Source organism: Neopelma chrysocephalum, unplaced genomic scaffold (genome assembly GCF_003984885.1).
Source record: "Neopelma chrysocephalum unplaced genomic scaffold, ASM398488v2 Primary Assembly neopelma1_265, whole genome shotgun sequence".
NCBI classification, from domain to species: domain Eukaryota; kingdom Metazoa; phylum Chordata; class Aves; order Passeriformes; family Pipridae; genus Neopelma; species Neopelma chrysocephalum.
In genome coordinates, this window is record NW_020897927.1 from 165,473 (window position 1) to 192,824 (window position 27,352).

Here is a 27,352-nt window from a genome sequence, read left to right on the forward strand (position 1 = left end):
GATGTCTGGAGCTACTGCAAATGAGACTCTGCCTGATTTTGGAGGAGGAGGAACTCAGAGGGCAGTTCCAGACGGCCAGGGAATAGCGGGACTGGGCTGGAGACGCCTCCGCTGCTCCTCCCGCTCCTTCACCCCGCACATCCCAGCACCCAGAGCCACCCTCCGGCCGGGGATGCGGGAGCCTTTCTGACACCAGCCACTCCACAAAGTCTTTTTTCCTTACGTTTCAGAGGGGTTTTGGAGGAGAAGTTTTGATGACCCCATTTTCCAGGTAGGCAGAATTTTTCTCTCCTCGTACAGCAGTCATGCAGCTACTTACTGACAGATGTCCAGCTGGGAATAACATAAATCCCTCTGAAATTCCATCCTGTGCCTGCTGCTGTTCGCGGGCTCTCCAGCAAGGTGCCCACTTCGGGCTTATCACATTTAGACAGTACCTGCTATAAAAGAATATATATTTTTCCTTTACTTTCAGCTCTTGGCTACTTGGGTGTTTTTCCAAGAGTTTGGGGTTTTTTTCAGGTGCAAGCAGTGTGGGCCACAAGCTATCATCTGCCAGGGCCAGAGGTGTAGAAAATCCCTCGGGGGGGAAGGGTTGGATTTATTGAACCAAAGTCTTCTCTGGGGTAACTGAGCTGAGTTCAGCAGTGACACTGAAATGATGGCAGCAGGAGTAGCAGGGCAGAGCGACTGGTCTGCTGTGTGATTCCCCTTAGATTTTGGGGATTTTGGAAGATATGAATTAGACTAACCTGTGGCCCGTGCCTCCTAGTTGTGCTGAATTACATCAGCACAGGCTCCTCTATTTTGGGAGGTAACAGCACGTTCAGGAATGCTTGCGAGCTCGTTGCACTTGGTGGCAGGGGTTTCCTCCCCCCAGCCTTCCTGCAGCCCAGGCTTTCCCTGGCTCTGATCCCAGGACAGTTACATTAGGAGACATGGAGAATATCTGGGGTCCCTGTAGCTTTTGGGGAACCTTCCCTCTGGGTTCTCTGCCCAGGGACTTAAAGTACAGGGCACGTTTGGGTAGTGACAGCAACTAACACTGAAATTCCCTCCTTGTGCAGTGTGCAAACCATGGACACACAAACAAGGAGGAAGAGGAGGTGCATTCGTGAGAGTTTTGTTCCAAATGGGACATATTTTTCTTTTCCAGTTTTGTTTAGCAAACATTTGAGTGGAAAAAGTGCTGCATGCACAAGTGAATGGCACCACAGGCAGTGCCTGCTGGGCATGGCCATGGAAAACATTGGGCTTGAGCAGCAGGGAGATTTCAAACTTTATTCTGCATATTTTAGCCGTAGCCAGCATAATTCTTCTTTCATGAGAGTAAGCTGTTTGTGTGGCTTTTAATTTGTGTGACTTTAAATAAGCTCCTTGCAGGCAGAGTTAGCTTAGAGAGTAGAGCATCTAAATTTTTGTGAATTTGGGATCAATTTGCTCAGGTGTTCTGGTGTTGGAGGAGAAATACACAGTGCACCAGGAAGAACTTCAGGAATATCAGTGTGTGGGAGAAGTCAGACCATGGTTCTGCCTTGCCAGGTGCATGAGGTGACCTTTCTACTGCATTAGAATCTGATTTATCTGGCAATCAGGTGTGAGACTGCAAATAAGCCAGATATAATTGGCACATTTCAGTCATTGCAAGTAATTTGTCTGCCATAATATTACATTTGGTTCAGTTGCTCAGGGTGGGAAGAGAAGCAAGCAGAGAACTCGGGTCCTCCTGCAAGGCCGCTTTTTCTTGCAGTCTCTGTCCAGATAAATCCATATGTTTTTCAGTTATGTGTGTAACAGCCAGGTCACCTGGGATCTGAGTGTGGGAACAGCAAAGGCCATGCATTTTTCTGCTGAGCACCTGAGCATACACCCTGATACAGGGAGGATGGTGCAAAGCAGTGACTTCAAAATCCATTCAGAGGACCCACTGCTTGAGATTCCCTGTTGTTTTTTCTCTCGTGTGCATCTCATGGGGAAAGAAATGAATCACTCAAAAATACAAATACTGAGAGAAGGCCTTGTAGGAACAATATCCTGCTGTGGCAGAGAGAGAAAGGTCAAGGAAAAACAAGATGGGCAGACCCAAGTATTCAGACACAATTAGTCAGCTCCCAGTTTGCTCTTTCTATTAGTTTTTTGGGCTGTGTGTTTTCAAAAATTGCCTTCAGCATCCAGAAAAAAAGTTAGTCTGAAATACTGTTGAAATCTGAGTTTTCCATCTCAGCGTTTTGCAGCAGCAGGTGAGACTTTAAGTCAAATGTCAAATGTTATGAGATTTGCAACAGCATCAGAGCAGCTGAGGATAACAAAATAGGCACTATTGCCCACCCTAGACTTGGAGAGCCATTAGGTGGGCAGAGGAGTTCCCAGCAGTTGCCCCACTGCGTATCCACCGAGGTTAAGACCAGGAGAGATGCTGGTAGGGCAGAAGAATAATGTAGCTCAAGGTGCAGAGTGGAATAGAGGAGACTGTGCAAGAGGACCACAGAGAAGTGAGTTGTAACTCGTGTTCTGAGGTGTAGTGTTCCCGCCTCTCCATTCTGCCCGTGTAGAGCCCAAGGTCATGGTGTTTCAGTGACCCAGACCCAAGCCCCGAGGGCTGCAGGCAGAGGCCATCCTGTGCCAGAGCTGGCCCTGGTTGCCCGTGCAGTTTAACTGCTCGCCACGGCTCTGCCTGGAGAGCGGCTCTGCCGTACGGCGCCTTCCCGCCCACACGCACAGAGGGAGGGAAGGAGGGAGAGAGGGAGGTGATTAAACCCGGGTCGGCATGATGAGTCAGACACTTGGCCAAAGCCTTCAGCACTCCCAGCCTCTCCAAAAGTTATTGTCTCCATCTTCCTCAGCTAAAGGCTGGCTCTAAAATGGTGCTGGCTGAAGGCACCAAGCTGTTGTGCCCTACAGAAGATTGGGATCTCCTGCAGCTCTGTTTTATGGGGGGCAAACAAGACAAGGAAAGCCCGCAGTAAGGTTAGAGGTATGAAGTCTTGATCTTAAGTAAAACAACCCTTTAGCATTAAAGTATTTTATCCTTACAATACCCCTTCTATTCTTTGCAGCACAACAAAACTTATGACCTATGCAGGGACTTAACAGAATCACAAAATGATTTGGGTCGGAAGGGACCTTAAAGCCCATCCAGTCCCACCCCTTGGCACGGGCAGGGACACCTTCCATAGACCAGGTTGCTCCAGGCCCTGTCCAGCCTGGCCTTGAACACTTCCAGGGATGGGGCAGCCACAGCTTTTCTGGGCAACCTGGGCTAGGGCCTCACCACCCTCACAGGGAAGAACTTCTTCCCAATGTCCCATCTAACCCTGTTCTGTGGCAGTATGAGGTCATTCTCCCTTGTTCTGTCACTCCAGGCCATTGTCCAAAGTCCCTTTCCAGCTCTCTTGGAGTCCCTTTAGGCACCGGCAGGTGCTATAAGGTCACCCCAGAGCTTGCTCTTCTCTAGTCTGAACAACCCCAATTCTTTCAGCCTTTCCCCACAGAAGAGGTGTTCCTTCATGAGGCCGCAGTCATGTCTCTTTACAAACAGCTTTGCAGCCACTCTGAGTTGGAGGGGGAGGAAAAGGACACACTCATTGGGGACGTTTGGGTGCTGAGATGGAGACATGCGAGAGGCCCTTGATGTCAGAGGGCTTTGCTGAGCCCTGTCAAGCACCTTAAGTTGGTGTTCCCAAAGCTTTGGATTTCTTCTCCCACTGTGGAGGTCAAAAACTAAATGATCCCAGGTTGGGGGTAGAAACTGGAATCTTTATTGATCACAGGACTCGCAATATAAGGGTCTTGGAGGCAGGACATGTTAATGAAGAGGTTGGGTTATGCTAAGTAGGGGATGGATTATGCTAACTAGAGGATTACACAATTCTCTGCTACAATTACACATAGTGGTCAATATTTCCCGAAGCAAGGAACCACAGGGGGGGAGAGAACAAAAGGGTTTCTGCATTGTCTAAGAACATCACCACAAAGTCTTTCCATATCTTGCTGAAGGAGACAGGGCAATCAAACATAGACAGGGCAATCAAACATAGCTGAAGGTTAACAAGTCTTGTAATGAGGCTCCTCAGAGTAAGGAGTTTCTCCCAGCTCCTGCTGTCCGTGGCCTGCTACATAATCCCATCAACTCCTTCTCTGCTGATAGCTGAGCCCCGGATCCCAACATCCCACCCACCCAGGAGATCTCCAAAGAGCAGCAGCATTTCTTCTTGCCCCAGTTAAGATCTGGCCTAAGCCCTAGCGAGGAGGAAGGCTGGTGCTGTTGTGGGGGTATCAGCAGCACTGACACCACTGACCTTTCCAGCATAAACCAGTTTGCAGAACCCTGTGGTGCACAGCAGCTGGCAGTGTAAACTGGAACGGGACATGTCCCACCAGGCACTAGCTTGTCACCATGTGAACAGAGGTCTCAAGAGAAGCAGGGAGGGCCGAGCTACCTGTATTCTTCAGGCAGTTTTTTTTCTCATGCAGCCGAAGCAGCAAGCCAGCTGCATTACTTGCCCTCCCCCTGGACTGTCAGTGCCACCAAATGCACTCTTAGTGTCCCTTCAAGCCTTGGACTCTTCCAGAAGTTACCAAAAAAACCATTCAAAAAAGAAGCTCTCTTTCTTGACTGGATTTAGGTCTTTTTTTTTCATAACAGACATTCCTCTTTTTGTTTTGTGTTGATTTGACCTCCATGCAGAGAAGCATCTATGGGCCACCAAGGGGCCATGCTGTTTAGTTCTAGTGTCCTCTAGACATAAAGCTGAGCATCACCTCTTCCTCCATATGCTGGTGACAAGTGTCACTTGAGTGTTGCCTGTGAATGTCCTTTCAAAGCTTGGGTTCCTTTGTACACATACATACATTCCCAAGAACTTTTCAGGCCAGATCTCTTAACTCTTCTGCTGCTTTAAGTTATCATAACCCTACATGAAATGCACTCCCATGTGCAGCTGGACCTTGAACACTAAAGATGGTCACTTTTTGAAGTGGTTGTTTATTTGGCCCTTCACTCCATGGGTTGTGAGGGCTACAAAGCAGTGCTATCGAGCAAAGACTTTTGTACCCTTTCAGTATACACGGGCATCACCACCCACATGGTGACCTGGAGGTGAAAAGGACCTGCTGCACACACATACGCTGGTGGTCTGGCCAGGCAGGTGAAGAGAGAGGAACATGGATGTGTTGGCATCTGTGTGGATCAGGGGTGACGGAGCCAGCGCGGGCAGGGAGTGGTCAGGCACACACCTGGAGAGAAAGCATGGAATTGGAAGGTCCTGATGCACTCTTCATAGTTCCACCACATAATCCCTCCCTTCAGACCGGCAGAGAAGCTAAAGCAGTTTTCAATAATTCATGCTCCAGTAAAGGAAATATTTTAAATCACCTAGCTTTCAAGTCACTATGAAAATCTACATTAGTGGCCCAGTGATGTGCCCCAGTGAAAGAGAAGTCTTGTTTGTCACAGACAGGGTTTACAAGGAGCATTGACTGGCTTCTGTCATCCCAGCAGAGTTAGGAGGTTGTGCATCATGTTTAACATGTAACTTGTGTTTTCCCACAGGTATCTGAATACCCTGAGGGACTGCTGAGATGTTCCCACAAGCCTTGTTTTCCACTCTCCTTTGTGTGGCTTTAGTTCCTCTACACGCTCAGCTTGATGTGGATAATGGAGACGTCAGTCCTGTTGCCTGTGCAGGTATTAACCCAAATAATTTGAGTCACCTTTATGGGCAGCAATTTCAACAAAAGCAGTGGCCATGATGAGTTGTAGAACCTGCTTGCAAGGAACTGACAGTGGGGCATTCCGCCTCTCCTGCCCCTTTGCACTCCTGTGGTGACAATCCATCTGTAGGGAACACTGTCCTCCACCCAAAATCACAATTCTGGGTTTGCATTGGACTGCAGAGAGGTAGAGATGGAAGAGCTGGGGTCTGCCAGTGGAGATGGAAGAGCTGGGTGGGGTCTGCCAGTGGTGGCCTCTCCCAGCAGATATAGTGACAAACACCAGTTCAGTCTCCAGCACTCAGCTCTCTATCTGATGCCATAAAATTGTTCGCTTTAGATGTGATGATTTCATCACTTTTCAGTTGCGATGCAGAGGTAATTTACTTGTCCAATCTGACTGCTACAAAAAATAGCAAGATTTTCAAGATTGATTCAGTACTGAGCAGTGCTGTGTTAATGGTTGGAGTCGATGATCTTTGTCGATGGTTTTTTTCCAACCTTAAGGATTTTGTGGTTCTGTAGCAGATCTTAGAATTTAGAAGTCCTGGGCACTGGGGAGCCATCTAACCCAAACACAGATGTCAGTTCTAGAGCTAGGTGGGACTTGTGCTTTTTCCAGGATTGCGCTCGGTCCGGGTTTCTGGAGGACAGTGCAGGGGGGTGCATGAAGTGCTCTGACATGGTCTGAATAATTGTCTCCATGCAGAAAAGAGGAACTGCCCCATCAACGTCTACTTCATCATTGACACCTCAGAGAGCGTTGCTCTGCAGACTGTGCCCATCCAGAGCCTCGTGGACCAAATAAAGCGGTTCATCCCTGTGTTCATCGACAAACTGGAGAGCGAGCTCTACCAGAACCAAGTCTACATCACCTGGCAGTTTGGTGGGCTCCATTACTCAGATGTGGTGGAAATTTACAGCCCTTTAACAAGCAGCAAAGACATTTACCTGCCCAGGCTGTCCGCTATCAACTACCTTGGCCGGGGCACCTTCACGGACTGCGCCATCTCCAACATGACGCAGCAGATCCAGACCCAGATGGCCACCGGTGTGAACTTTGCCGTGGTCATCACCGACGGCCACGTCACCGGGAGCCCCTGTGGGGGGATGAAGGTGCAGGCCGAGAGGGCGCGGGACATGGGGATCAGGCTCTTCGCGGTGGCCCCCAGCGAGAAGGTCTACGAGCAGGGGCTGCGGGAGATCGCCAACCTGCCGCACGAGCTGTACCGCAACAACTACGCCATCACCCAGAGGGACACGCTGGACATCGACGTCAACACCATCGACAGGATCATCCAAGCTATGGTACAGGCCGGGGGGGGGACAAGAGAAGCAGTCCCTGGACGTGGGGATCATTTACCCCTGCGTTGGGTTTTTGGCCGGGCTCTGGAGGGCACCTCTAGCAGGGAAAATGGAGTCTTCTTCTGGTACTTAACCAGGACTCCTTGGTTTGTGCCTCTTGTTTCCTGGCACGTCTGGGCAAGCTGCCACCCTAGTCCTGGCTCTTGCTGAAGACCAGACCCATACCCTGTCCTGCTCCACATCCAGGGGCACGTGGAAGAGTGTGCCACACTGAGACACATGCTCACCATCAGCGTGGTCTCTGAGACCCCACACATGAGGCACTGTTAATGGGGGGCTCTGCTGAGAACATCTTCGCAGCCATGGGGCCTTTACCACCTCGTCTACCTCACCATCACACGGCCCTCCGAGGAGGGGTGGGATGCTGTCTTTCCCTTGGGGCTGACCACCTTAACTGATTCTCTTCATCCTGTTCTCTCCTTTGCAGAAACACGAAGCCTACGGTGAGGTGAGTGAGCAGCATCTTTATGCCTGTGCCCCACGACACAGGTTTAAGTTGCCTCAATTAGAGAAGACCAGCTCGTACCCCAAAACAGCAGGACCTCTGTGGGATGGGTCTCTGCCCACCTGTGGATCAGTGCAGAGTCTGGGGGCACATCCCCTTATCCAGTGGTTATAATGCCACACTGGACTCCCTCCCTGCCTCCCCCTCACCTGTAATGAGTTCAGGTCCATGGTATAGACTCATTTCATCGCTTTGGAACCACGTTCCCGTTCTGTAGGTGCTGCACAAGCTGAAGCTCCTGCCCTGCTGGTACCACAGGGACAGGGTTTGGCATACAGAGGGAGGAGTATGCAGGTGATGGTCCAAAGGGCATGCCTGTGCCCTGATGACCCCAGATGAGCAAGCCCCCACCACCTCTGATGCTTGGCAGTCCTGTTCTTCCTGTCTGGGCTCAGAGCCAAGCTGTAATGAACCTGCTCATGGAAACTTTCTGCTCTTAATTGACAGGCAGCACTTCTCAGGGTGCTTGGTGCTGCCTCAGCCCTGGCACAGCTGGAACCACAGTAGATTTTAGCCCTGAGTTCATGAGAAGAGGCGTGTGGAAAGCTATGGGTGCAGGGACGAGCTGGGTTTTGGATGCACATGAAGCAGTGGCATGCTGTTTAATCAAACACCTCCTGTTTAATTCTTTGTATTTCAGTGCTACAAGATGAGCTGCCTGGAGATTGCAGGACCACCTGGTCCCAAGGGATACCGAGGGCAGAAGGTAAGTTGCTCTAAGCTGTGGGAAAGACAATAACGCCCATGCCTGCCACAACCACTGCAGGATGCCCTAGACCCCAGCTCAGCTGCCTTCTCAGGTCGCCCTCAGGTGGTAAATAACTCACCAGCATCTGTCTTGGCCCTGGGAGGCACAGTAACACACAGCCAGCACTGGTGTGCCCATGTCTGTGCCAAGGTTGCCAGCAGTGCAGAGGGACATCCGAGCACCTGCTCTGCACCTCCAGCACCCAAGGACAGCAGGAGCAAGGCAGCAACTGTCCCTGAGTTTCCCACTCTCAGGAGCAGAGCTCTCATCTCACATCCACAGTGTCCCACTGTCCTGCCCCAGCTCTGTGTGCTCCTGTCCCCATACAGTCTTTCCCTGACTTCCCCAGAATAAGGGAGGTCCTGCTCTGTTCAAGCAGCTGCAGGGAGCAGGATGCTCCCAGAAACTGCCATTTTCTCAGTCATCACCAAGCCTGGACTTACATTCACTTTTTCTTTCCTTAGGGTGCAAAGGGGAACATGGGTGAGCCAGGCTCCCCTGGGCTGAAGGGACGACAGGTGAGTTGTGGAAAATCCTCCCCTCCCTTTGCTGGGGCTACATCTCTGATGACATCAAGCTAACTCTCCGCGTCTTCCTCCCTGAAGGGCGACCCAGGTATTGAAGGTCCCATCGGATATCCTGGTCCCAAGGTAAGAATCCCATAGCCAACGGCTGAGCTCTTTGCATGGTGAAGAAGGGGGAGCTTTGCTTCTCCCTCTTACCTGCCCATTTCCCAACCCAGACCCCTGCGCTCTGCTGCCTCCATTCCTGGCGTTTTCCCAGGCGCTAACACAGCAATTTTCTTCTTCTTTTTTCTGTTTGTCTTTTCTTCGTCTAGGGTGTCCCAGGGCTGAAAGGAGAGAAGGTGAGAAAGAAGAGACAGAATGGCTGGCTGGGCACTTGGCGGAGGCTGTGCTCCTTTCTGATGCAAAGAGGGAGAGATCAGCTGTAATGGGGAAGGACAACAACCCTGTAACACCGTAATTGCAGCCATGGGGAGGGATTTCCAAGGGCATCCCAAAGCCTGTCTCCTCCTTCAGGCATTGCTCACTGTGCGGTAAAGTGGTGATGATTTTAGGATGCAAATGGGTGGGCGGTGTAGGCAGTGCCTGACTTCCTGTCCTGTTTTTCTCCCAGGGAGAAATCGGATCCGACGGACGGAGGGTAAGAAAAGACATTTTCTAACTTGCATGTTGTTCCAGCTACCAACCCTTGGCGTGTGTGTTAATAGATCCCTCTTTTTTTTTCCCCCCCGATCGCAGGGTGCCCCTGGTTTGGCAGGCAGGAACGGCACTGATGGACAGAAGGTAACCGGGAGCACTGGGAGCAACCCCATAATGTCGCTGCTGCTGTTTCATTTCTTTACCCTCTCTCATCCCCACGGGCTGTTTAGTTTCTCCTATGCCACACGCTGGCTTTCTGTTCTGAGATTTCTCTGACCTTATTTGCGCACTATTCTGCACGTCCTGTAGAAATACACGAAGTAATTCGGGTTGTAGAAGTGAATCATAGAATATCCTGAGTTAGAAGGGACCCACGAGGATCATCGAGTCCAACTCCTGGCCCTGCACAGGACACCCCAACAATCCCACCACGTGCCTGAAAGCATTGTCCAAACACTCCTTGAGCTCTGCCAGCCTTGGGGCTGTGACCACTGCCCTGGGGAGCCTGTGCCAGTGCCTGACCTCACTTTTGGGGGAAGAACCTTTCCCTAATATCCAACCTAATCCCTTCCGACACAGCTTCATGCCGTTAAGTGTTGTCCCTCTGTCAGCAAGCTCTCTGCAGAACCTGGATGTGTAACCTGCTCTGTGCTCAGGCTGAGGAGGTGATAGGGCCGGATAACTTGTGTGGAGATACCTTACCTTGGGTGTTAGTGACCCCTACAGGACATGGACACAGAAAGCTTTGCAGAAATTTGCTTTTCAAGGCAGTCACAGAATCTGAGATTTCATCTCTTAACTACTGCTTGTTCTTAGTCTTAAAGCCCTAAAGCCAAGTTCAAGGGCCTCGCAATGAAGTCCCTGGCTTTGTCCACTGGCCATCACATGCTGGCTTTGCTCTGCACCATCTCATATACCCAGCCCAATATACCTGTGAGGTAATAGCAGTTCTTCCTGTTCCTCAAACGCCTGCTGAAGCTGGAAAACAACCTTCGGTCCCCTCTACTCTCCAAAACACTGAAGCCCTTCAGTCTCCCCCGTTCTCTATCCGGGACGAGCTGTCTCAGCACTCATGACAAAGCTGTTTTGGGGCACAGAGCACGGCAGTCCCCCTCTCACGGCGTCCCTCAGGCAGTGTGGTTGCTGCACACCTGAGCTGCTCTGACATGAGATGCATGGGAGAGGACAACCATGGACCTGGGTGACCACCAAATCCAGCCTCAAGGGACGTTTCCATCACCCAGGGCACGTGTGCAGGATGAGCATGCCTGAATTCCCACTGCTACTCAGGGCTTTACACTGCTTTCTCCTTCTCCACTTGTCTCTGCACACCCCACTTCTGTTTAAGGAATACACTTGCTATTTATTATCTAGCTGGTGACAGGTAAGGTCAGCAGATGATGCTAAAAGTTATTAACTGTTAACCAGAAAAGCTGTGTTTTCCTTCAGACACCTACAACTTCTCAGTCTTTTTCTTTTGAATGCAATCTCTCCAGGGCAAGCTGGGGAGAATTGGACCACCGGGATGCAAGGGTGACCCTGGTGACAAGGTAGGAACCCATCAAACTCATCAGCACATCAGTTGTGTAGCTGCTGAGTGAGTTACATATGTGGAGAGATGGCCAATGAGAGGTTACTGGCCTGTTTTTCTGCCAGCTGATCTGATTCCAGAGCTGGGATCCCTGGAATGGGGAGCACAGCCTGATTTTTCTGTGCCTCCTTTCCATGTATAAGTAAGCTGGGAGCCCCCAGTGTCCCTCCCCTCCACAGAGAGAGGAGGAGCTGCCCCCTTCATCAGCACTGCAACAAGCAAAAATTACTTTGGTCTCTAGAGCAACTTTCTAAGCACTGGCTTAGACAATTTATTTTATTAGAAATTTTTATTTTATTTATTTTGCAGGGAAAGTGTTCCCACTCTAAAATGTGTGGTTCTTTGTCATTTCCCTCCCCAGGGCCCTGATGGCTACCCAGGAGATGCAGGAGACCAAGGTGAAAGAGGAGATGCAGGCATAAAGGTACAAGTGCTCTGGACAGACAGCTGAGTGTGGGCAGAGGCCACCAGTGGGGACAGCTGAACACCATTCCTTGTATTTATTTAATCCTAAATCCTACGCTGCTCATGGAGCCCCTAGGCCTTGGGGTCTGGATCCCATCACCAGGCACAGGAGCTGAGGGAAGAGCCTTGCTGGCCCTGCTCCTTGGGCTGCTCATGGTGCAGCGTGCTGCTGAGGCAGGCAATGACCACTGCTCTCTGCCTGTTCCAGGGAGACCCTGGCCGGCCTGGTCGCAGTGGACCCACAGGACCTCCAGGAGAAAAAGGAAGCCCGGTAGGTTCATGCAGCGTTCAGATGCCTCCAGTGTGTCTTTCTATGGTCTGCTCCATGTGGCACGGAGCTGGAGCAGAATCAACTGCATGACCATGCTCAAAGGTGGCTGCATGCCAGGGCATTCTGATGATCCTGCTGCTCAGCCCACCAGCACGGAGAATGCACAAGCCCCCAGGTGGTTGAGGGAGCTCTCCCACCACACGTGTCCCCACCAGCACAATGAGAAACAGGGGAGGGGACCACACAACGCTCCTGCAGCTGCCCAGAGCAAAACAAGGATGGGTCTTGAGCGTTCATCCAGAGCAGAGAAAAGCAGACAAATTGAATTTGGAATGGTTTATCTTTCTGTCCGATCCATTCACAGAATCACGGGATGGTTTGGGTTGGAAGGGACCTTATAGGTCATCCAGTTCCAACTGCCCTGAACCTGGCCTCTGAACACTTCCAGGCACGGGGCTGAGATAGCCCCTCTGGCCTTGGGCAGGGCCAGATGGATGCTGTAAGGAACAGATGACAAGCCTGGGTTCAGCTGATGGAGGGAAGGTGATACAGCATCACACTACTCCAAGGCTGGAGCCCGTGCTCGTGGCAGTGATATTTGGGCATGTAGGGTGTGTGGAAGCAGAAGCTGGGTGCTCATACCCACCTCTGCTCAAGGTGGACTGCTTGACACAACAAAAGGAGGGATGTGCACCTTGACCTCTCTTCCAACAAACTGTATTTCTTTTTCTTCTCCAAGGGACTTCCAGGCAATACTGGAGCTCAAGGGCCTGCTGGAAACAAGGGAACTAAAGGTGAAGCAGGATCCCCTGGACCCAAAGGAGAGCCTGTAAGTGTCTGAATAGGTCCCTGGACAGTGGGCACACCACGGGAACCTGATGCAGTTCCATGGATGAGCACTGAGAAACTCCCCTGTTCAGTTTGCACGCCCTGCCGTGTACATCCCAAAAGATGTGCAGATGCTGATCTCCTCTTGTGTCTCCCATCATAGAGCAGTATTCCCATAATACTAAGCCTGATGTTAACCATTTCACCTTAGAGAAGCATCCTGTGTTCCCAAAAAGGCCTGGCCTTTTTTCTCCATCAAGTTGTTCTCTAGCAAGTTCCCCAAACCTCTGGCTTCTTGCAGGAGCTCATAGAGCCAAGATCTGGTGGCCATTATGGTAGAGCTCTCTGAAAAGGGCAGTGTCACAATATCACTGCTGCCACACAGACCGAAGTTAATATGATGGGGCACTGCAAATTTTGGGGAGTGGTCTGGAGACGACGTTCCCTGGCACAGCTCCACCGGCACCACGGGACAAGAGCCCAGCCAACTTGTGTCCTTGTGGGGAAAGCAGCCTTGGATGAGCTGGAAGTAAATCAGAGTCTTTAACCCTGAGGGAATGAACCAGGAGTGTTTGTGGTCACCATGGTGACCACCCCCCTGAAAGAACAGTGTGGCTATGTCTTCCCAAAAGGAAGCATGGGCATCCCTGCTGCCAGGCACACACTCAACTAAGGGGGCAAGCATACATCCCCCAGGCCCAGGGGGAGGAGGTTGGGCAGCCAGGTGTCACTGCACAGGTAACATCCATCTTCTCACTCCATTTTTGTGACTTCCTGTATCTGCCAAGGGTCGACGAGGAGATCCAGGGACGAAAGGCAGCAAAGGCACTCCTGGGGGCGCAGGAGAAAGGGTGAGTAAAGCAACTGCCCAGACCATTGCAAAAGAGCCTGAGATGGGTGGGACTGGCGTGTGTGATGTGCTACTGCCCAGCCATCCAGTGTCCATCACCAGAGCTGGGAATCAGAGAGCCCACTGTGCTGTGCTCCCACTGTGCCCACTGCCTGCCCTGCTGGCATCAGGCACAGCCTCTTCCAGGGCTTGGTCCAGAGAGGGGATGAAGGGCACTGAAGTTCAAGGTTAAGAGGCACATTCAGAGGGCCCCCTGCCCTGACACTGTTTCAAGCCAAGAGCCACCAGATTTGAGAAGGGTATCGGGCCTTCTCACTCCATATAGCATTGGAGACAGACAGCATTGGAGACATCCCTGACCAGGAATACCTTTACCCTCCTCACAGGGAGATCCTGGTCCAGAGGGTCCTCGTGGTCTGCCTGGTGAGGTTGGAAACAAAGGAGCAAGGGTAAGCAGGGGGCAGGGATTGGTGAGAGCCAGGAGGAAGGGGAGTACTGCTGCCATCAGGGGCAGCTTGCCTGACTTCCCTCCTTATGCACATCTGCCTCTGTATGTTCTTGTGTCTTTCTTTGCTGTACAGGGAGACCAAGGACTGCCGGGACCCCGAGGTCCTCCAGGTGCTGTGGGAGAGCCAGGCAGGATAGTAAGTCATGCTTGGGCATCTGTGGTGACCTTGTCCTCCCTCTGCAGTGAGAGCTTGCTCTGCTGGCATAAGCTGCCTGCACTGACCCTTCTGAGGAGGACCTGCAGGACTTTTTCTCAGGAAGGCTCAAAAATTAGCCCAGAGGCCCCTGAATAGCCCATAGTGCAAGGAGAAGTCGCAAGACCCAGGAGTCGCTGCTTCTCCATCACACCTGGTCCCAGGTGTTTTTATGACAATATAGAAAGGACCCTCAGGGTGGGTCACTGGGGGGGAGAGGGAAGATAGGACTCCACAAGCATCCATTTGTCCTGGGCCTGTGGTTAGTCCAGCGCCCCACTGTGACAGTAGTGCTGTGACATCCATGTGGCTCTATGGGACATGGGAACCCAAGTGCTGAGACAGTCACTATCACAGTAAACTCATCAGGAAGGGAGATGGTCCTGCAGCACCATCTCAAGAGCTGGGTTCTCCAGCACAGTCACCTGGGTGGCTGGGAGAAGAGACATGGTCCATCAGGGAACATCCTCACCCCTCCCCCCACTCTCCCCAAAACTATCCTGCAGGGATCACGTGGGGACCCTGGTGACCTGGGCCCAAGAGGTGACGCTGGACCACCAGGACCAAAGGTAAAGTTCATGAACAAAACTGTATTTGAAAGGGTGGGTTGGTGTTCCTATTTATTTATTTATGGGGGGGGGAAAGGCAGTTTCCACTGCAGAAACTTGTGTGCCTTGGAAACAGAATTAGACCTGAACCTCCCTATGGGGCAGAGATGTAGGTCTTGCTCTGGCCAAGGCAGCTCTGATTACCCCCCTCACCCTGCACAGATTCAGGGGCACCCCCCGCATGTGACATCCCCAAGACCCTGCAAATCCTTGCTCCACACAGCCATTCCCAATACTTCAGGGCCAGCTGTAGAAGTCTTGGCTCCTGGTGGTGTCTCAGCCAGAGAGAAGACAAAAATGGCTGTTACTGTCACACCAGGCATCACAAGGTCAGAAAGGCCGGGTTCGGTATCTCATGGGTCTTTTTTTTCCTACCAAAGGGTGACAGAGGCAGACCTGGCTTTAGCTACCCTGGACCCAGAGGGCCACAGGTATGTACTCCTCATCCAGCACACAAGGAAGTCTGTTCCGGTGGATGTTGCTGGTGGAGCTCAGCAGCCTGAAAGAAAGGGGAAAGAGGAAGGAAAATGATCAGGGAGTGGTGCCTGTGATAAGGAGAAAGGGGGTTGAACACCAGGACTGAACCTGGCCACAGCTCCATCAGTCTCATGGAAGAGGTGCTGGGGACCTCAGCCCTCTCATGGAGGTGAGGAGGTGGCTGTGCCCGCCACCCCAACCACCAGCCTGAAGCTACACCTGTTCTTCAGCTTCTTGCCCTTCAGTGCAGACTTTGGGTGTGCCCAGTGCAGGGCCAGTACTGGTCGGGCACTGACCTCTCCCTCCTCTCCCTTTGCAGGGTGACAAGGGTGAGAAAGGGCTGCCAGGACCCAAGGTGAGTGTGTTTGTCTCCATCACCTGTTTTTTTGTACTGACTGAAATGCCAAGGAGTTGTCTCTGACCCCTCTGGGTTAATGGCTGAGGAGCCTGTCCTGCCAGCAGCTGCCCAGACTTTTCCCTGCAGCTGCAGAGCCTGGCTGTATCTCCCAAGCCCATCTCCATTTGAAACCATCTGAAAAATTCGTTGCAGAACTTCTTTTTTCTTAGTTAATGCTTGTGTAAACACTGTTTATTTGCTCTGCACTGAGCTGCTCATTTAGAGGATGCTCTCCCAGGCCAGGCAGGCATGTGTCTGTGATGCAGCAGTGCCTCTGCCTGAGCACATCCAGATGTGCTCCATACTGGATCTGTTTTTTCCTTCCATCGAGCAGGGAGCAAGAGGTGACCTTGGACCAAAAGGAGTGCCAGGGACCAAAGGAGAGAAGGGGGAACCGGTAAGCAGACTCCCCGTACTGTCTGCAGGGTCAGCATCCTCCTCCCACACCCCTGCCAGGCGTGTGGGGCTGACACTGCCCGCTCTCTGCCTGCTCCCTGTCCCCAGGCTCAGCTGTGGCAGGCTGGGGGCTGTGCTGCAAAGCAGCAGGTCAGGAGGATCCCTGAACACCAGGGGCTACATCGCCAGCCTTGCCCAGGAAATATTTGACCCTTCTTTGCTTCTTCCCCAGGGTGATCCTGGCCCAGGAGGCGAGCCTGGACCCCGTGGTCCACGTGGTGAAGCAGGCCTTGAGGTACAGTCCCATGGCATTGTGTCCAAGTTAATGCTGTTGGGGGGGACATCAGCTGCCAGATACATATGCGGCCTCACAGTGGGGCTTCCCTTCCCTTCCCTTCCTTTCCCTCCCCTCCCCCCCCCCCCCCCCCCCCCCCCTCTGCAAAATGCCACGGTTTTGATGGCTCCAGTTCCCAGAAAAGGAACTAATGGGAAAACTGTGCCTGAAATCCCTGTGCTCTTCTTACAGGGGACCCCCGGCCCACCAGGAGACCCTGGTCTCACTGTGAGTAGCCCCTCCTGCTGGGGCAATCTGTCTTTGTCATGCACAGCCTGAGAACGAAACAGGGCTTCAGGTCCTGCTGTTGCATGGCAGAGGTGGCCTATGGCTTCCCATGGGAGCCAGGGAAAGAGGGAAAGAGGGCTGACTGGGTGGGAGGGGAAAGGGGAGCCTTTTCCTTAGAGGGGTCAGAGGGAAGCATTCACCTTGCACCCCTTTTCTGGCAGGATTGCGACGTGATGACCTACGTGCGAGAGACATGCGGATGCTGTGGTGAGCAGACCATCACCTCTCCCCAGGGAAGGGGAATGACCACTTGAGGGATGGGGAAAGGGGGTCACCAGAGGGGTCATCTCATCCTTCTGCCCCATGAGCCACCCCTTGCGCTGAGCTGCCGGCTGTGGATGCTTGGTGTGCTCCTCTTCCTCCCTCCTGGAAGGACGGAGCACAGAGCACATCTTGGTCTCTCTCTTCCCATGGATGGTCTCTTCTGCCCTGGTGGCTCTTGTTCCCACCATCACTGACCCTCATGTTTTCCTCTTTCTGCCCTCCTCCCCAGACTGTGAGAAGCGCTGCGGGGCCCTGGACATCATGTTTGTCATAGACAGCTCGGAGAGTATCGGCTACACCAACTTCACCCTGGAGAAGAATTTTGTCGTCAACGTGGTCAGCAGGCTGGGCTCTATCGCCAAGGACCCCAAGTCACAGACAGGTCTGGACTGTGTGGGGACAGAGTGGGGCATGGGGAAAAGAAAAGGCTCTTGGATCTCTCCAGCTTCCATGTTTGTTTATTTTCCGTGGCCTTTCATGGCAATCGGGCAGGTCTTTGAGTTTCTCCGTTTTTCACTGAGGATGCAGAGCCAAGTAACGTGATGCTTCATTGGCAGGTGCCCGTGTTGGGGTGGTGCAGTACAGCCATGAGGGGACTTTCGAAGCCATCAAGCTTGATGACGAGCGCATTGATTCCCTGTCGAGCTTCAAGGAAGCAGTGAAGCGCCTGGAGTGGATCGCTGGAGGCACCTGGACACCATCTGCCCTTCAGTTCGCCTACAACAAGCTCATCAAGGAAAGCAGGAGAGAGAAAGCCCAAGTGTTTGCTGTGGTGATCACAGATGGGCGCTACGACCCCCGGGATGACGACAAGAATTTAGGGGCCCTTTGCGGTAGAGATGTGGTCGTCAACACCATTGGCATAGGAGACATGTTTGACCAGCCAGAGCAGAGCGAGACCCTGGTCTCTATCGCCTGCAACGAACCCCAGCGAGTCCAGAAGATGAGGCTCTTCTCGGACCTGGTGGCAGAAGAATTCATTGACAAGATGGAAGACGTGCTCTGCCCAGGTCTGTACCTGTCCATGCATGGTTCTTACTGGAACTGGAGTTTTGACCCCAGAGTTTGGGGTGGGGGGCATATATGATTGCAGAGACACTGTGTCCCAGCAGGTTGGCCAGTAGCTGGGCCATTCATGGTGGGGCTGACCTTTATGTAGCCCTGAACTAAGAGTCCTTCCTCAGATATGGGCCAGCCTTTTGGGGCAGTCCTTTTAGAGTTCCGTGTAAGAAACCTTGTTCTGCCATGCTGACTGAGCCAGCGAAGGGGGATGGTCGCACATCACTCAGTTTTCCTTGTTTCTTTTCCTTCCAGATCCACAGGTCGTCTGCCCTGAGCTGCCCTGTCAGACAGGTAAACATTACAAGTATCTTCATGCCATCTGCAGAAAGTCCAGGGGGAGAGTGCATGAGGCTCACGAGTAGGAGAGGGGGGATGCAACTCTGTCCATTCCTTTTGGATGGCAGGAGTTTGAGAAATAGTGTCACTTTACATGAGGAGAGGATAAAGGGTTTCATCTCCTGCTCTTTTCCCGTCTCTCTGAGTTCTCTGCACAGGTAGGTACAAGTGCACTGTGCAAGTGCGCCAGCATGGCTCATCCCTGATATTTCTCCCTGCCCAAATTCCTGGGAGCCACCTGGTTTTGACCTCCAAACTCAAGGCAAACCCCCCCTTGCTAAACTCTCCCACTCGTGTGACCTTTGTAGCAGGATGCTCCTTGGGAGTGACAGGGGCAGAGCAGCTGGTAGAAGTCAGTTGGAAAATGACAACACAGTGGACCCAAAGCTTTGGCTTCTCTAACGCTGGCTGTATTTGATTAACAATTAACTCAGGGTGTTGGATTAAAGGGAAAGGCTATAAGGATCCTCTGGTATCAAGAAGACAGCTGCTGCATGCTGAAAGTAGCTTGACTTGGTCACGTTTTGCTTGTTGAGGGGCAGATATACATCCCGAATTCCTAGAGATCCTGTCTGTCTGAATCCCTGTGCCTGTTTAAATGCAATAGATGCACTCTGTGCTGATACACACAAAGTTTATAGGGGACTTGAGTTTTGCCAGTTCCTGGGATTTTTATCTCTACTCTTGCCATGAATGTTTTTGTGGAGAACCCCAGTTTCAATTGAGCCTTATACAGAATATCAAATTTCATTTTGAAGTAAGTCCCTTTGCTTCCATACCAAGGGAAGGAAAACTGGTCCCAGGATGCATAGAAATTTATGAAAAGCTATAATCATTCCTGTCTAAAATCTCTCACTGGTATTTTGAGTATTTGCACCTGGCCATGCAGGGGGCACAATGTCTGATCTCCTCTGCCACATCCTTTGAGGAGCTTTGTCCTGCGAATCCATGCACAAGGAGGTGACATCCCCATGCCACACTGGTGATTGCTCAGGCGTCTTCAAAGGTTTTGGTCTTAACAGTGTTCCCATTTCTGAGGAACCAAGGCAGTGGCACACTCGTTTCTCCCAGGCTTGGGCCACCAAAGCCCTCCAAAGCAAGGTGAAGTCGGCAGTGCTTTCCTTGTAGCGCACTTGGGTGTTTCTGTTCCTGATGCAAGGTGAGAACAGTTCGCTGGTATCTGACGGTCCTGGGGACCAGAACAGAAATGGCTCAAGGAGGCATCTGAGGGGGTTCCCTCTGGGGTGAATCCCTCAAGCCATGCCGTGGGCAGACCATGTCAAGTGCAGGCAAGACCTGCGCCCTAGAGAACACAGAAGGTGGACTGATGTGGCAGGGTAGGTGTGGGCCTCCTGTCAAAGTGCCAGTAGACCCATCTCAGCATGGGCAAAAGTTGTGCTAGGTCTGGTAGATCAAATTTTAAGTAATAGGTAGAGATTCAGGGGCCCTTGGGCAACGAGCCTTCCACCCCCCACCCCGGATGGTCCGTGATGCGTTGCTGCCATCATATTTGGAAGGATTTGCAATGATCACACTTGCCTGGTGGCAAGGGAAATTGTTGGATGGGATGTGGCATAAGGCACATGAGAGAGCCTGGGGCTTCTCTGCTTGGTGCTTGACTTCCTCTGGTTCTCCAAGAGCATCTCCTACGTTAGTGCCAGTTCCCATGCAAATCCTCTGGATGGAGACCGTGTCCTGCAGAGGGCGTGTGAGTGAGCTAGTGCACATCCAGTGAGTACAATGAACCATTGTGGTTCAGCCAGACAGGCCCAGGTCAGGGACACAGCTACACCAGTCCTGTTCTTAGCCCCATGACTGTCAGAGTGGCAGTCCTGGCACTTTTAAGGGGCAAATCAGTTGTACCTCAGCTTCAGCCTGGGTCTAATCAGGAAAGCACAGAGAGGGACAGGTATCACATACACACTGTTTCCCCCTCATGCTGCCCCAGTACTTTACCTAAGGAAATCCAGATTTTCCTGGTTGTGGGAGAGACCCTTGTCTCTCATCAATTACTGCCGTACTAACAGGATGCTGGAGGGTTTAAATGCTGAGCAAATCTGACCACTCGCTTCACGGAAACCGCATGACACTCTGTGAGGCCCTTGCTAACCCATGCAGAAGGCTTTGCTTTGAGCTTTGGGGGTTTATTCAAAGTTAAATTCAGCACAGCCAGGTGCAGATGGAGGCTCTCTGGGTCCTGACTAGTCCAGACACTACACAGCTTTGGCTAGAGTCACTGCCTTGAGGCTGAGTGCCAGGAAAGGAGGTCACATAATGCTGTCCCTTAGATGTCTTTCTGCCTTACAGCATCACGTGTATGGTTTGCACGTAGTGGAGTCCAAAGCTACATGATGGGTGAATCCCATCTGCAGAAAGAAGTTGGACCCCATGGCCTTTTTCCTGAGCACTGCCCTTTCTCCATCATGCCTATGCTGGATGAGTAGGAACTGGGCAGTTAAGGTTTTGTGTAATTTTCTGAAGTCACTCAGTTGATGTGTGAAAGATTTCAGTACAGATCCCGTGGTTCTTCAGGCATAAATGGCATTAAGATGCAAAACCTGGCTTTGGTCTTTACTTCTCTGTCCTCGTTAGCTCTGTTCTTCTCTGGTGCACTGCAAGTAGGAAAGCCAGGTAGCTTTCAGAGACACAGCCATTGCCAGCAAGCCCTGAAAATATTCTTTTGACGCTCACTTGCAGATGACAGGAACCCTGGGAGCGTAAACCCACTTATTTTCCGCCCCATGGAAGAGGGAGTCAACATAAATTTCCCCAGCACCATACACTCGATCGCCCAGTTCCTAAACTCCACGCGGGAATCCCGGGACCCCAGCGTGTACACCCAGCTGGTGGCCACTTTGGCCTTTACCGCCGAAAAAGCCAAGTTTGCCACTGGAAATGAGCGGCAGGAGTGGATGGACTTGTTCATTGACACCTTCAAAATGGTGCACAGCGAGATTGTGGGGGACCCAGAGACTGTGCTAGGGCTGTGCTGAGACCATTGTTAGAGGTCACGGGGACGCAGGGGTTGAGTGGAGGTGGTAATCATGGTTCCTCAAGTGCCTGCGTGGCAGAGGGGACAGGTACATTGGTAGATGCTTTTAGTTTAGGAGAAACAGAGGCAGTGGAACAGCTTGGTTGCGCTCAGCTGGGGATGGGACACAAGGAGCAGTCCCCTCCAGCTCGGCTGGCTGATGAGCATGGCAGCTTTCCCCAGCAATGGCAAGGGATGCTCTTGCTTTGCCCGCTGCTTTTTTTGCGGAGAGTCTAACGATGCACTTTCCCTGTGCGTTCCTACATATGTCTTTGGTGACACGCTCTGAAGCATCTTCTGCATCCTCTCTCTCGGTTACTGTGGGGCTCTCTTTGGTTCCTGCAAGGCTGATGAAGCAAGGTGCAATTCCTGCTCGCCAGTGTCTCTGTGGAACCCCTCAATGGGCAGCTGGGGGTGTGGGAGGGAAGGAGCAAGCAGTACAGGAGAGGGAGCAACCCTCTCCTTCCATCGGGAGCACCTGTACCTGGGGAGTGCTTCTCTCAGAAGCTGTTTGAGCTCCCTTGGCCTTTCTCTGCTTGCACATTTGTTCTTCTTCTATCCTAATACCTGTCTGTATCCAAAAGACAGATATTCTGTTACATAGGGCCGGGTGGTCCAAAGCAGAAATCCTTGACTGTGCAGTCACACCTCCATGTCATGTGTTGTATCACACACTGAATTACCTGAGCTGTTTAAAAGCAAGTACCTAAACCTGGTGTAGCACAGCCTATTTAATCCACACCCAGTGCTGGTTTGGTTCAGAGTCCACAGACACACCCCTTGCACTGCGGGTATGTGTGTTTAGACACGGAGTGATATTTCCATCAGCTCAGGGGCCCCTGATTTTCACAAAGTTAGGCAGGTGTGTGCCATTCCCACCTCCAGTTTAACTACTCTCAAGCCATATTTAGAGGAAATGGAATTTTGTGTGCAGACACAGGAGTAGAAGTACTTATTCTAACTGGCATGGTATTTTTGCAATAAAGTCTCCTGAGCAAACAACATATGGGTAGAAGGGAGAGGTACCGTCTTCAGAAATGTGATTGGGCTGTAATATTTCCAGGTGTAAAAAGTGGAGCCAGTTGCCAAGCTCAGGCATGGGAATTGCCTCCATCTAACTTATTTCAGCGTTCTCTCAGGGTTTCAGCTCTTTTTGCACCCAGTCTGTGGGGACAAGGAGCTCAGAGATCTCTGCTATTGCCACAGAATAGAGGGAAAAGAATTCTGAGCACTTTACATGGTGTGCTCCGTGTTTTAGGTGAAGGCAAAAGGATCAGCCTGTGCCTGAGTCTGATCATAATTCTCATATTCTAGATTGTCTGTGCAAATCCAAACTCCCTATTCTGTTTCGATTTTTAGCCGAAAATTATTGTGACTTAGCCTATTGGGACGCAGGACTGAACTCAGAGTAGTTAAGCTGCTCCAGCCATGATGCCAGAGGAAAAGCCCCTAAACTTCACTGATTTGAAGAGAACATATCAGGGCTGGGACGTTTTGCTGAACAAAATGAGGATTGGGGAAGATTTCAGCAAAGGGGGTGTTGATTTCATTTAATTTCATCACACAGTGGCTGTTTATTTCACCTCCCTTGGAAATAATTTCTAGCAAAACATTGGAAACAAAGTTTTTTACCTCTCAAAAACCTTCAGCTCATTGGTGGGAGGCAGTGGGAGAGGGAGAAAATGTCTCTTTGCCTGAGTGGTGTTTGCACTGGCCCTTGTTAGACGGTGGCGGGCAGGTGAAGGGATGTTTTTTTAGCATAATGCTGGCTAATGTCTCTGATAAAACCCAATGGATTTCATCTCAGCAACAGTTCCTTCAGTGAGCTGTTGGGCAAAGGAAAGACACAGATAAGGATCTGGGTAAAGGATAGTCCCCACCTCCCCAGAGACACAAGAGGGCCTGGGAAAAGGGGAAACTCTGAAAAGGGCAGGGAGGTCAAAACCCACCTCACTTTCATCTCCACTGTCAACACAGTGAAAGAATAGAGGAAATACGAGTTCCCCAGGCTTTAGAAGAAGCAGCAAAGTAATCTGAATGGGTGGGGTTACTCTGCACATGCAAGCAATTAGATGGGTTGCTAATGGCAGGAAAATCGGGGGTATTTCTCCTTTTTTGTGCTGCCCTCCATAGACATCCTCAGCTGTGCAGTATGCTGAGCTACAGGCATTCGTGCCTTCCTATAAGCCACATGAGAAGGACCAATGCACCAATTAAAAGCACGACAGCAAGATTTTAGTTGGCCTAATTTGTGGTGCCCCCGAGAGCTTCTCTCCCAGTTAAGGACAACAATCTTTTCCCTTGCTGCAGGAAAGGGTGGTTGGGTCCTCAGCCTGTCAGAAATGGGAACCAGCTGCAGCCAGAGCATGACACCCAGCGGGACAAACCCAAAGTTTTTGCTGCCTCACATCTGTTACATTCCCATATGTTAAAGGCACCTTATCAAGCAGCTGGAAGGCAACCCTCTCCAGCTCTGAGGGCCGAGCAGCAAGTGGAGTGTCTCCGGGAAATGCTCCTGTCAGACGTGCACTGCACTGTCACTGACGCTCCGTGGAGTGATGCTGCTCTCAGCCACCCCCTTAGCTTAGCTAGGAGCTCTTAAGGCTTGCTCTGGGCCACGTGGGAGGTGGGTCGATCGTGCTTGTCATCTCCAAAAACGTGAGTATGGGGGAGGCTGTTAACACCGCTCCAACATGACGCGCAGCCCTCGCTCCTTCCCCGCTCGCTTCCACCGCCTTTCGCAGACCCTCACGTAGGTTTTGCACTGTGTGGTTGCAAGGCCTTCCCGCCTTTCCCCCTCCACAACTGCACGGAACAGGTGAGGAACCAGGAGTGCAGGTGCTGCCGAGGCAAAGTATCCTTGTGGCAGCAGTGCCTGCATAGCAGGAACTCAGCACGAGCATACCATTTAGACAACGTTTCTCATGGAAGATGGGGCAAAGGTGAGTATGTGCCTTTATTGCTTTAAAGGAGGGGAGGTAACAAGTGATAGAACAAGAGGAAATGGCCTCAAGTTGCACCAGGGGAGGTTTAGATTGGATATTAGGGAAAATTTCTTCACTGAGAGGGCGGTCAGACACTGGCACAGGCTGCCCAGGGAAGCAGTGGAGTCATCATCCCTGGAAGTGTTCAAAATACATGTACATATGGTGCTTGTGGATATGGTTTAGTGGTTAACATGGTGGTGCTGGGTTAAGGGTTGGACTTGATGATCTCAGAGGGCTTTTCCAACCATAACAATTCTGGGATTCCGTGATTCTGTGCTGAACCCATTCAGCACCAAGGAAGCTCTTTGTCAGGTTGGGTTTGCTCACAGTGCAGAAATTCAACCTAATGGGATACTCCTATCCCCAAAGTTACCCCTCCTTGCCTGAAACGGATGCTGAAGCTGGGGCTGCTCCAGAATCTCCTATTCCTTGCCAGTCATGCAACACAATATGGCAACATCTTTGGGACTTTGCCCTTTTGAGATTCAGTCTTAGAGCCACAGAACTGCTGAAAAGTGGTATGGCCATTATTCTGCTATGGCCAACTCAGGGGGAACACAGAGAAACACCGAATGCAATACACATAACTACAGAAAAGGGATGAAGCAATGGTCCCTTACTATCAGCTGACTCCAGAAATAGCTATTTTCTTCCTTTTTTTTTTTTTCCTGAGCTCATTCACTTCATGTTCATATATTCATATGCCCACTTCATGGACAGGTGCTGTTCTGCATGACTAAAGAACAATGTCCCACTGTGTTCCCCCCAAATATCAGTCTGATATCTATCACCAAAGCTGCTTTACTATGAACAGGTGCACCAAGAAAATTAGTCTTGTTTTCCACCCAATCTTTATAAGCTCTTCAGGAATTAGTGATTGCTGATTAAACTAAGCTGGGTGGAAAGCAGGAAAACAGCTTCCATCCTAAAAATCTGTGTGTGCATTGATGGCCTTAGACTGAAGGAGGGAAGGCTTAGATTAGAAAGAAATTCTTTAGGGGGGTGATGCACTGCCACAGGTTGCTCAGAGAGGTTGTGGACTCCCCATCCCTGGAAGTGTTCAAGGCCAGCTTGGACGGGGCTTGGAGCAACCTGGGATAGTGGAAGGTGTGCCTCCCCATGGCAGGGGACTTGGACCTGGGTGATCCCTAAGATCCCTTCCAACACAAACCATTCTATGATTCTATGGTAAGAATAACTCTGAAAGTAAACCACTCTCCAGAAGTCACCATGAGGTTTGCAGGTGCTGCCTGACATTAATCTCTGGATATTCCTCTCACAGATGAGAGCTGGGAACTGATGTGAGACAGTGGATGTAATTGTGGGACTGAGATGTGCAGACCTGTAATTTCATGGAGGTCATTCATAGGTCCCAGAATTAACATTCATTAAGACCTAGTGTCTGGGAGCTGAGGGCATCAGAAGCAAAGCTCCTCCATTATGGGCTGCAAAGACAGGCTTTGGCAGCAGAGTGGGGCCGGTCCTTCTTTGGACAAGGATGCACACAGGCACCTCCAGCCCAAACGGCCTGAAACAAGCCCCAGGCCTATCCCTTAGTTTTCTTATTCTCCCAACTCTTGTTGTCGTCTTCCCCCTGCAGAGCTTGCTGTGGCCCAGTGCACCCAGCGCCCCGTTGACATAGTTTTCTTGCTGGATGGCTCGGAAAGGATCGGTGAGCAGAATTTCCAGAGCGCCCACCGCTTTGTGGAGGAGGTGGCCCGGCAGCTCACGCTGGCCAGGAGCAGCAGCGACAACATGAACGCCCGGATCGCGCTGCTGCAGTACGGCAGCGAGAGGGACCAGAACGTGGTCTTCCCGCTGACCTACAACCTGACAGAGATCTCCCTTGCCCTGGCGCAGATCAAGTACCTGGACTCGTCCTCCAACATCGGGTCGGCCATCATTCACGCCATCAACAACATCGTGCTCAGCCCAGGAAACGGGCAGCGACTCGCCCGGCGCAACGCCGAGCTCTCCTTCGTCTTCATCACCGACGGCATCACGGGGAGCAAGAACCTGGAGGAGGCCATCAACTCCATGAAGAAGCAAGATGTCATGCCCACGGTGGTGGCCCTTGGGAGTGACGTGGACATGGATGTCCTGCTGAAGCTTGGCCTCGGGGACCGGGCAGCCATCTTCCGGGAGAAGGACTATGACAGCCTCTCCCAGCCCAGCTTCTTCGACAGGTTCATTAGGTGGATTTGTTAAATGAAGGGCGCGCACACATCCTCCTCTCACTGATATACACACCCCTGGTATTACCTCTTGTATTTTCTTCCCCCTGTATGTTTGCTAGCCCAGAACAGCTGCCCTCAGGGTCCTCCTTTCTAGCCAAAATCCAGAGATCTTTATTGATTTTCATGATGAAGAGTCGTGTATGTTACATTTATGGTGCTAATTAAAACCCAGATCAAAGGAGAATACAGAGCCATATAAAGCTTTACACACACCAAGCCATGACTTGCATACGTACTGTAATCCTAGGAGGGCTTATCAGAGAAGCAAGAAACCTTTCCAGTGTAGCAGGATGAATGAACAACTCTAGTTTTCAAAAACTCTCAATATCCCTCAGTGTGTCTTGCTCCTCCTTCCTGGGAGCTATAGGATAGTGTGAGAGGTTTTGCTGCCTTGCACAGTTGTCTGCAGATGCTTCTTTTGGGGGTCTATCTATCCTAAATTTCACAAATCATCTCTAAGATCTTTATTTTCCTGTGGGCCGTATCTCCCGTGATTCCTTCTCTTCATCAGAACCTGCTCATTTATTACTGCACCCAAAATCCTGGCTGAGAGGGGCCTCCTAGCATCTCACAAAATACCAGGCAGCCACCAGAGCTGCCTCCCTGTCACCCCAGTGTGCTCAAAGTGTCAATGGCACCTTCTTCCCGCCAGTATCTGTTGAGCAATGCCCAGATTTGAACTTGAATTGTGCTGTCTGCAAAAATAAACAAACCCTTTTCACCCTACCCTGAAAAA

At 51.3% G+C, this 27,352-nt stretch overlaps 1 protein-coding gene across 2 annotated transcripts; it reads left to right on the forward strand.

Moving 5' to 3' along the window:
• COL6A2 (collagen type VI alpha 2 chain) lies at nt 1-27,352 on the forward strand. Of its 2 annotated transcripts, none has more exons than XM_027704315.1 (28): nt 1-271; nt 5,552-5,686; nt 6,422-7,020; nt 7,505-7,525; nt 8,223-8,288; nt 8,795-8,848; nt 8,936-8,980; nt 9,169-9,195; nt 9,468-9,494; nt 9,593-9,637; nt 10,990-11,043; nt 11,446-11,508; nt 11,758-11,820; nt 12,560-12,649; nt 13,437-13,499; nt 13,885-13,947; nt 14,080-14,142; nt 14,706-14,768; nt 15,188-15,238; nt 15,604-15,639; nt 16,016-16,078; nt 16,310-16,372; nt 16,604-16,639; nt 16,861-16,906; nt 17,193-17,345; nt 17,521-17,973; nt 18,278-18,316; nt 21,059-22,391. In XM_027704315.1, the coding sequence occupies exons 2-28, from the start codon at nt 5,581-5,583 to the stop codon at nt 21,352-21,354; spliced, it is 2,748 nt and encodes a 915-aa protein (XP_027560116.1). In that variant the 5' UTR covers nt 1-271; nt 5,552-5,580; the 3' UTR covers nt 21,355-22,391. The 2 variants fall into 2 exon arrangements, with proteins under 2 accessions (XP_027560116.1, XP_027560115.1); XM_027704314.1 differs by lacking the exon at nt 21,059-22,391 and adding an exon at nt 25,980-27,352 and having other exon boundaries at nt 2-271.

Excerpts from the sequence above, each read along its gene's own strand:
- COL6A2 (XM_027704314.1), top strand. The coding sequence starts at position 5,581 with ATGTTCCCACAAGCCTTGTTTTCCACTCTCCTTTGTGTGGCTTTAGTT. Across the intron at positions 15,239-15,603 it reads CTGGACCCAGAGGGCCACAG|GGTGACAAGGGTGAGAAAGG; the intron begins GTATGTACTCCT and ends CTCCCTTTGCAG. Across the intron at positions 16,373-16,603 it reads GTGGTGAAGCAGGCCTTGAG|GGGACCCCCGGCCCACCAGG; the intron begins GTACAGTCCCAT and ends CTCTTCTTACAG.